General features: G+C 42.1%; 3 protein-coding genes across 3 annotated transcripts; 1 reads left to right on the top strand and 2 right to left on the bottom strand.

The window, feature by feature from the left end:
• Positions 1-1,908: 1,908 nt before the first annotated feature.
• On the bottom strand, positions 1,909-2,867 carry LOC147630843 (uncharacterized). Its single transcript, XM_086809932.1, has one exon. It carries the CDS (start codon positions 2,865-2,867, stop codon positions 1,956-1,958), a length of 912 nt encoding a protein of 303 aa, XP_086666058.1. The 3' UTR covers positions 1,909-1,955.
• A 427-nt stretch (positions 2,868-3,294) lies between these two features.
• LOC147630842 (uncharacterized) lies at positions 3,295-4,243 on the top strand. Its single transcript, XM_086809931.1, has 2 exons — positions 3,295-3,781; positions 3,888-4,243. Exons 1-2 carry the CDS (start codon positions 3,295-3,297, stop codon positions 4,241-4,243), a joined length of 843 nt encoding a protein of 280 aa, XP_086666057.1.
• A 2,416-nt stretch (positions 4,244-6,659) lies between these two features.
• LOC147630841 (protein ANTAGONIST OF LIKE HETEROCHROMATIN PROTEIN 1-like) lies at positions 6,660-7,550 on the bottom strand. The gene has a single exon (XM_086809930.1). It carries the CDS (start codon positions 7,548-7,550, stop codon positions 6,660-6,662), a length of 891 nt encoding a protein of 296 aa, XP_086666056.1.
• Between the last annotated feature and the right edge of the window lie 510 nt (positions 7,551-8,060).

The raw sequence follows: 8,060 nt of genomic DNA, 5'->3' as shown, positions 1-8,060 counted from the left end.
CATTTTTCAAAAATCAAGAGAGTAAACAATGAAAAGAGTTTAATCAATCATTTAATTAAACTTTTTAAGATTAACAAGGACTGAATTGTAAAGAAGAGAAGGGGGTGGCCTTTCCATCAAGGCATAGCGTCAAATTTTAATTCAAACATTTACAAAAAGCATAAAATTTAAGAAAACCATAGATTTAAAATTCACAATAAGTAAGAATTAAGCTTACATGGAGCTTGTAAGCTTTCCTTTGGTTTGAGGGATTGAGGGTTTTACTCTTGTTTGCAGCAAGAGTGGCCACCAAATTCACTTGGAGAGTGGCCACCAAATTCACTTGGAGAGGATTAGGCCAAAAAACAATTGAATTATCAAGAAATTTAATGTTAAATGGCTCAGGACAGAAGCAGAGTAACAGTGTATAAACACCATTAAGCTTTTAAAAAGAGGGAGGCTTCTATTTATAGGAAACAGTGAGCCTCTAACCAAGCAAACTGATTCTAGAATTTTCTAGATCAGTTTGGTCACTTTTTGACCAATTTTAGGTCAGTTTGACTTACTTTTTGGATTTAGTTGAAACAAGAGAGAAGAGAGATGAAAATATCTCATTATTTGTGAGTAAGAGTCGTTCAATCTTGTCTTGATGAAGAAAAGAGGTCAAAGGGAGGAGCTGAATCTTCAAATGCAACCACTTCATCGACTATCGAACAAGCTTTGTCACATCAACAAGTGGTCAAAGTAAGATATGTCCATTGCAAAAAGGTGGATCATTTGGTAAATAATTGTTGGATCAAATATCCCAACAAAATAAAATGTAACAAGTGTAAACAAACGAGACATATCACATCTAAATGTCCTAACAAAGAGTCAGAGGCAAACTTTGTATCAGCCTCTATCACACCTATTTTTCAAACCTTGTACGCCTAATGTTATAAAGGCATCCTATGTCCAATACCACCTATTCCATCCTTTCATAGTTGGTATTGAGGGGGGGTAATAAGAGACTAAGGTTATGTAGAAAGGGAAGAGAAGGGTGTGAGTATGAATGGACTTAAGGTCCACTAGCTCATCTATTTAAAGGTAGAGCTATGAGGCATTTTGTATTGAGCAAGGCCTAGTTGTATTCATAAACAACTAAATAAGCAAGATATTGTTCTTGTATTTTGTGAGCTCTTTTGCTCCACACACTTGATCTAACATGAGCACCACGTTTTCTAAACACAAAGAGGATGATGTAAAGAGAGAGTTAGAGACACCGTTATAGAAAGAGTGAGAGTTAGGGAGAGAAAGGTAGTTTGAGAGATTTATTGAGATAATTAGAGAGAGAGAGAGAGAGAGAGAGAGAGAGTTTGAGTTAAAGAAAGTTAGAGAGAGAAAGGATAAGTTAGAGTGAGAGAGTTAGATAAAAAGAGTGAGAGAGAGAGAGAGAGAGAGAGAGAGAGAGAGAGCTAGGCTCAAATTGCTAGTAAAAAGTATTTAACTAAGTATTGAACTACACCTAAGGAGAACTAATCGCTACTATTACCCACACTATTCTGTTTTGGGAATTGCCATGTATTCACTTGACCACATGCCAGCTCCTCGTGTTTCCTCGCTTGAGCGTGACGGGGAGGAGCAACGCACATGTCACTAACTAGTTATCCTTAATTTCTGATTCAGGGACGTCATCATCTCATAACTTCAACACGATATACACTATGAGAGAAGGAGACACGGTCATCATCATTTCGAAACTGTAGCAAGATATACGCTATTGAAGACTTGGAACTCTAGCTAGATCTACGTGTTTTTTTGTCCTTTTTGGCGACTACTTTTTACGTTAGTAAAATTAATATATTCCCCACACATGAAAAGAACAACTGTACCCGTGATGGATGACTATATTCACCACGATTTATGACTACCACACACTTTTTTTTTTGTGGAATTTTATGACTACCACACACACGGGCGTACCAGCGGAATGGACATCACGTCGGGATCCTTTCCAGCCTTTCGAGCACCTCGCCGATGGGAGGCACCGTGGACGCCTCGGCCGACATACATTCCTTCGTGAGCTCAACAAGGAGGGGCGGCTGGCTTCCGCTTGCTCGTCCAAGCACCGCTAGGATTTCGTGTCTGCCGTATATGGAATGGTCGTGGACGAAGGATCTGCCCCACTGAAGCTCCGCCATCAACACGCCCAACGAGTACACATCGCACTCGAAGCAGTACCTGGAGCCCGCGACCCTCCATGGAGCCTGATAGATTCTCCGTCTCCTCTCCGCCATAATCTGCCCCGCCGAGGAACCCGAGGAAAAGGGTCCGTGACTCAAATCGTCCACCATTCTGGCGCTCACAAAGCCTGCCAGCTTCACTTCCTCGAACAAGCAGCTTGTGATCGTAGCTGCTGGAGAGGCGCCCACGAGCACATTATGGCTTCCTATGCTCTCGTGTAGGATCATCTGGTCGTGCAGCCTCTTTATTGCGGACGCAATGGCAAAGAGAAGGCTGATTTTCGTTTGTGGCCCAAGAAGCTGGAACATGAAGCTGCTGCTGCTTTCCGCACTAGCTACAGCTGCTGTTGAAGGAGTAACGAGTGCTTTCTCCAGGGAATCGAATGAGGGGCCTTCAAGCTCACTCAAAATGCAGAAATAATCTTGGCTCTCGGCGATCAAGGCCATCTTTGCAACGCATGAGTCCTCCCATTCGCGCATGTTGAGTATGAGCCTGCCCAGCCTGCTCAGCTTCTTCTCCTTCTCCTTGCCGAACCGCACTCTGTCGACGATGTAAGACTTGCCGCGCCAGGTGATAAACCGATCTGGCTCATCCTCTTGCAGCTGGCCGCCTGCAAGCGCGCTGTAAAGTTCCCTGTCATCCTTATGGGATGGAAAACTACTCATTGGATTTGAATATGGAGTGGGACGAAGATGAATTTGTCCCTTCCACACAATGCAGCCAGCAGCCCTCTATTGGTAGCATGACTACTACTGATGATCTTCCGTCTATGGCCCATGGAGGTAGCCCTTGCTCTCCTCAAGTTCAAACTAACTTACCTTCTCAAACTACTTTCCCAGCTGCCACACATGGAGGCAGCCCTTGCTCTCCTTTGTCTTCAGCCCACCCATCTGCTGTACGAACACCTTTGTCAAACATTACTAATCATACTCCATGCCAAGATGCTCTAGGCAAGAAAGCTACAAAGCCTAGAAAAAGAAAGAAAGCTTTAGCTATTTCATCCCCAAACATGCATTCTAGTGCTCCAAAGACAACCTTGCTGCCTACATCTCAACCTATTCCATCAAGGTTCCAACTGTCACTTCCCAGCCTATGCCTTCAAGCACAGACATTGATTCACAACGGATAGTTCCTGATGGTGATAAGCCAATACCACCAAAGCTTTTCTTTCGGAGCGGGCATTGGACTCTCAAAGAAACAGTGACTTTGTTAGATGGCAAAGCAAAGCTTCTAGAGGATATGAGAGAAGGCAATTTAGGAGCTGTTCTAAAGACACAAGACGAGCGGTGGGAGTTTATATCCAAGTATTGTATCCAGCGAGGGGTGCTCCGCTCAGCCGACCAATGCCTGTTTCGTTGGGACCGCATTCTAGCTGCATTCAAGAAGATTCATGACTACGAACAACATATTCCTTCTGGTGGAGATAGTTATTGGTCTATGAGCTCAACTCAGAGAGACGAGATGAAGTTGCCTCGAAGCTTTACAGAAGATGTATACACAGCCATGCTTGACCGTATTGGGTCAGATAGATTGATTAATCCAGCAAACATTGTGTATGACACTTCAAAGGATATATTGGGTAAGATGCAAAATCATTTGTTGTTTTTAATTTTTAGTTGTGAATGATCTATACTTAATTCTTAGTGTAAAGGATCCATACTTAATGTTATTTTTCTGATGCATAGGAGATTCATTTACTTCGCCAGACAAGGCTACAAAGCTGGACAAGAAGGAGGAGATCTTGGTTGACGAGGGCTCATCCGGTAAGAAGCGCAAGCGAGGAGATAAAATGTCCATCTTGAAGAAAGAATTAGAGGGCACAACCAAGCAACTTCTCTCTTTCATGGAGGGCATTGATTCGAGGAGGACAAAGCACGATGATGATGTCCTGGAATTGACGAGGGCTGAATTTGAAGAGTTTGTGGCACTCAACCGAAAGCGCCTTGCATTGGAGGAGGAGATCAATGAGGCATTGAAGCAAATTGCTGAAGCTTTCAAATGCTTTGCTATGCATGCATCATCTCCTAGCATGGGAAATTAGCATGACACACATCTTGTATGGGAAATCAAGATATGTATTAAGGCATCACATCTTCTTGGTTATCTAGATTTCCTATCTCATTTTGCCCAATATATAAAGCCCTTTTCTATTCAATCCGATGTAGTATGTATAATCCGATCATGCTATATGAATGTCAAGCCACTTTTGTACATGATATATATATCGACAATAAACTTTGTACTTAGCATTGTCCATGGTTCAATTTGTGCTAAACATTTGTACTAAACACTCCAATTTAGAGTTAAGCTGCCATGAAAAAACTACTTTGTTCAACTATCTTTTTGATCATGTTGTAGACTAAATCAGGCTGCTACTTCTTCTACAAATTTATAGATCTCATTGTGAGCTTCATGATACACTAATTTGTTTGTCGATCAAACACTTTTGGTGGAAGTTATGTTCAAAAAGCTGAAGTGCTGTCCTGCAGTCCACCAGGAACGATGATGCAAAAACTGCTCTGTTCAACTAGCTTTTTGACCATGTTGTAGACTAAATCAGGTTGCCACCTCTTCTGCAAGTTTATAAAGCTCAATGTGAGCTTCATGATGCACTAATTTTTTTGTCAATCAGACACTTTTAGTGGAAGTTATGTTCAAAAAACTGAAGTGCTGTCCTGCAGTTCACCACGAATGACTTCACCTATATGAGCTTCTGATGCACTCAAGAGCACAAAAATTGGTGTTAAACCCACTCTAAGTCTATTGTGGCATAGCGAGACACACACATACACATATATTCACTTCACCATGGCTGTGATTCCTCCATCCTAATGCGAAAATAGAATACACAAGTCATGCTACCAATTAGACAACTCAAGAAAATGGTTGATTTGTAGATTATCATGCATACATTAGTCATACTATCAATGCACAAGAAAATTGCTGATTTTAGATTATCATGCTTAGACTGTCTTACTACCAATTAGACAACACAACCTTGCATATGACTTCATTGTATAGCTTCTCTGGCACACACTGTCATGCCAAACCATGTTCTACACCTGGTTGTTGTGTCTGCCTGATAGAAATACATATCTTCACATCTATAGTGACAAATTATATGTTGAGATATTCCAACAAGATTATTAAGCGGTTATCATAGCGTTTGGACTACCCACTACCATAGAATCCGCTCTATGCACAAGTATAGCTGATTTGTAGATTATCACATTTAAGGGAGCCTACTACCAAATATTAGCCATCCGGCCCATCAAAATCTACAAGCATGAGAAACACGCGGTTGTGTTACCCTTGTTTGCTTCTGAGAGTCAATTCCAAGGTGCGGTGGTTCTTTCGAGTCAAGACACAAGAGGAATTCACAACAACGAAGACAAACACAACAAGAAGGTAGATCCATGTAACCCAATTTCATATATCACAAGCTGAATATCCAATAAGATAAAGAAAATGATTTTATTCAAGAATACACTCCTTAAAAGCCTAGTCATTAGCCATGTAGATGGACCACCATTGAATTGCACAAATAGCTATCTGTAATTATGCGCAAATGCATATAGTATTGATCACCTTTCTCATAACAAGGACAAAGGACAATAATTCTAGGGAGTACAATGTCAAGCCTCATTCTTTAGTGATCACACTTACCAATTACATGCTTAAAGTTATTCTCAAACAAAGTATATAAAAGATTTTTAAAAACTAGCTATTCAGCTCTTCAAACCAAGGACACCAACATCATTCCAAATTATCTCAAAGACCAATTCATTTAACCCACAACAAAACTTTTATTACACGAGCAAAGATATATATATCTTACATGATGGTCATTCTCTCTAAAAGGATGCATGCACGAGCAAAGATATATGTCTTACATGATGGTCATTCTCTAAAAAAGGATGCATACACGAGCAAAGATATATGTCTTTCATGATGGTCATTCTCTCAAAAAGGATGCATACATGAGCAAAGATATATATTTCTTACATGATGGCCTTTCTATAAAAAAGGATGCAAGAATTTAGCTAGAGAGTCTCTCATGGCTGTGGCATCCGCTGCTGGGGCCTCGATGGGACTTGTGGCTTCATCATCTCTTGATGGTACATCCATAGTGATGTTCTCAATCCCTTCCATTGTGACACCACTTTCTATGCACATGTTTTGGAGCATGCAACAAGCAACAATGGCCCGGGCCAACTTATGTGGATATGGATTCATCACTTTGCCATGTAGATATCTCCATCTCATCTTAAGAAGTCCAAATGACCGTTCTACCACAATTCTTGTAGACGATAACTTGTAGTTGAGCAACTTTTCTGTTGAAGTGGTGGGAGTCTTGTAAGGTCTCATTAGCCACGGAAGTAGCGGATAGCCTCCATCAGCCACAATAAACTCTCGTATGGAGAAAGAGCCATTCACATAGTCAGGACCATCTAGTATTAGACCACGTTCAGCACAAGAATAAAAAGCTGAGTTCTTAAGCAATCTACTGTCATTGACCGACCCTGGGAATCCAGCAAATACATCCAAAAAACGCATGTCACTATCCACCACAGGTCTACAGCTTGAACCAACATAGAGTAGTCCTTGTTTCTATCATACCAATCCAAGCCGAGCTCACCATTTGGTTTCTCCATCTGAATATGTGTAGCATCCATAGCTCCGCAAACATTAGGCAAGCCTTGCTTGACATAAAAGCCAGCCTTGATCTTTTCAATCTCATTGGAGCTTCTCGGCCATGCTATGTATTGGCGTTGATGCACCAACAAGGCCTTCACAAATCTATCAACAGACTCAACAACTGTGGACTTTCCAACACCAAACAACTCACTCATAGCTATCATGGATGTACCTGTTGCCAAACGAAATAACCCCATTGCCACTTGCTTCTCGACAGGAAGCACCCTCCCTTTAATGTTGGCAAATGACCTTGGTATGTCGTCCTGTTGCAAATGCACCCTTAGAAGCTCCACTGTGGTTTGGAAGAGGCACAAAGGCAACCTAAATACACTCCTGAACCTCTTATCATCTGCATGCACAAAGCCAACATAGTTGTTCCACCATTGGGGTGTTCGTGGTTTCACATACCACTCTGAAATTACCCTGCGTGCAATGAAAGCCTCCATGCAAAAGTGCTCAACATAAGCATGCAGCAAAGGTATTAAATAATCCCATGATGGCTTGCTGCAAGGGCCGAGTCCTCTTCTTTGATGAATCTTCTGTGATTGATAACAGAGGCTTTGTAGTTGTTGACGGCGGCGAAGAATGAGCACGAGTGTGAAAATAAGCCCAGACATGAGGGAAAATGGAATGTGCTTTGGTAGGGCCATGTTAATGATCAGGCACCACCAAATGTGAGCTTCTAGCTGGAGTAAGATTTCCTTTGCAGGCCTCCAACAAGAAGGAAGATTATAAATCTGAGAGCTCTGCCAGACTTGTGAGGAGTGGGGGTTCTGCGCGCCAGGTGGGTCTGTGTGTGTGTGTGTGTGTGTGTGAGAGAGAGAGAGAGAGAGAGAGAGAGAGAGAGCTTTCTGCAACAAGCAAAAGAGTACCTGGGTAGAAACTGAGGCCAAACTGTTGCGTTTGAAGGGAGGAGGAGGAGCGCCAATAATTTGGGCGGAAAAAAAATTCGAACAGCATGCGACCTCCCAGCGTTTTCTCTCTGTTCAAAGGGCAGGTCTAAATGCGACCTCCAAATGGTTTTTCTCATTGGGGCAGTGCGAATTCCTCCTGCGAGTCCTGCCCGTTTAAGAGAGCCGAAAAGCTGGGCAGCTGTAGCCATGCGACCTGGCCCTTACAACAACATCGTGCTTTTCCTTTTTCTTCCCTTTACCATGTAG

The sequence above is a fragment of the Cibotium barometz genome, chromosome 15 (assembly GCF_041138505.1).
Source record: "Cibotium barometz isolate CiBa-2024 chromosome 15, ASM4113850v1, whole genome shotgun sequence".
Classification (NCBI taxonomy): Eukaryota; Viridiplantae; Streptophyta; class Polypodiopsida; order Cyatheales; family Cibotiaceae; genus Cibotium; species Cibotium barometz.
Note: the sequence above shows the minus strand (reverse complement) of the source record. Positions and strands in the feature narration are given on the sequence as shown.

Coding starts and splice junctions, on each gene's coding strand:
- LOC147630841 (XM_086809930.1), bottom strand. CDS start 7,550: ATGGCCCTACCAAAGCACATTCCATTTTCCCTCATGTCTGGGCTTATT.
- LOC147630842 (XM_086809931.1), top strand. CDS start 3,295: ATGCCTTCAAGCACAGACATTGATTCACAACGGATAGTTCCTGATGGT. Junction 3,782..3,887: donor CACTTCAAAGGATATATTGG/GTAAGATGCAAA, acceptor TCTGATGCATAG/GAGATTCATTTACTTCGCCA.
- LOC147630843 (XM_086809932.1), bottom strand. CDS start 2,867: ATGAGTAGTTTTCCATCCCATAAGGATGACAGGGAACTTTACAGCGCG.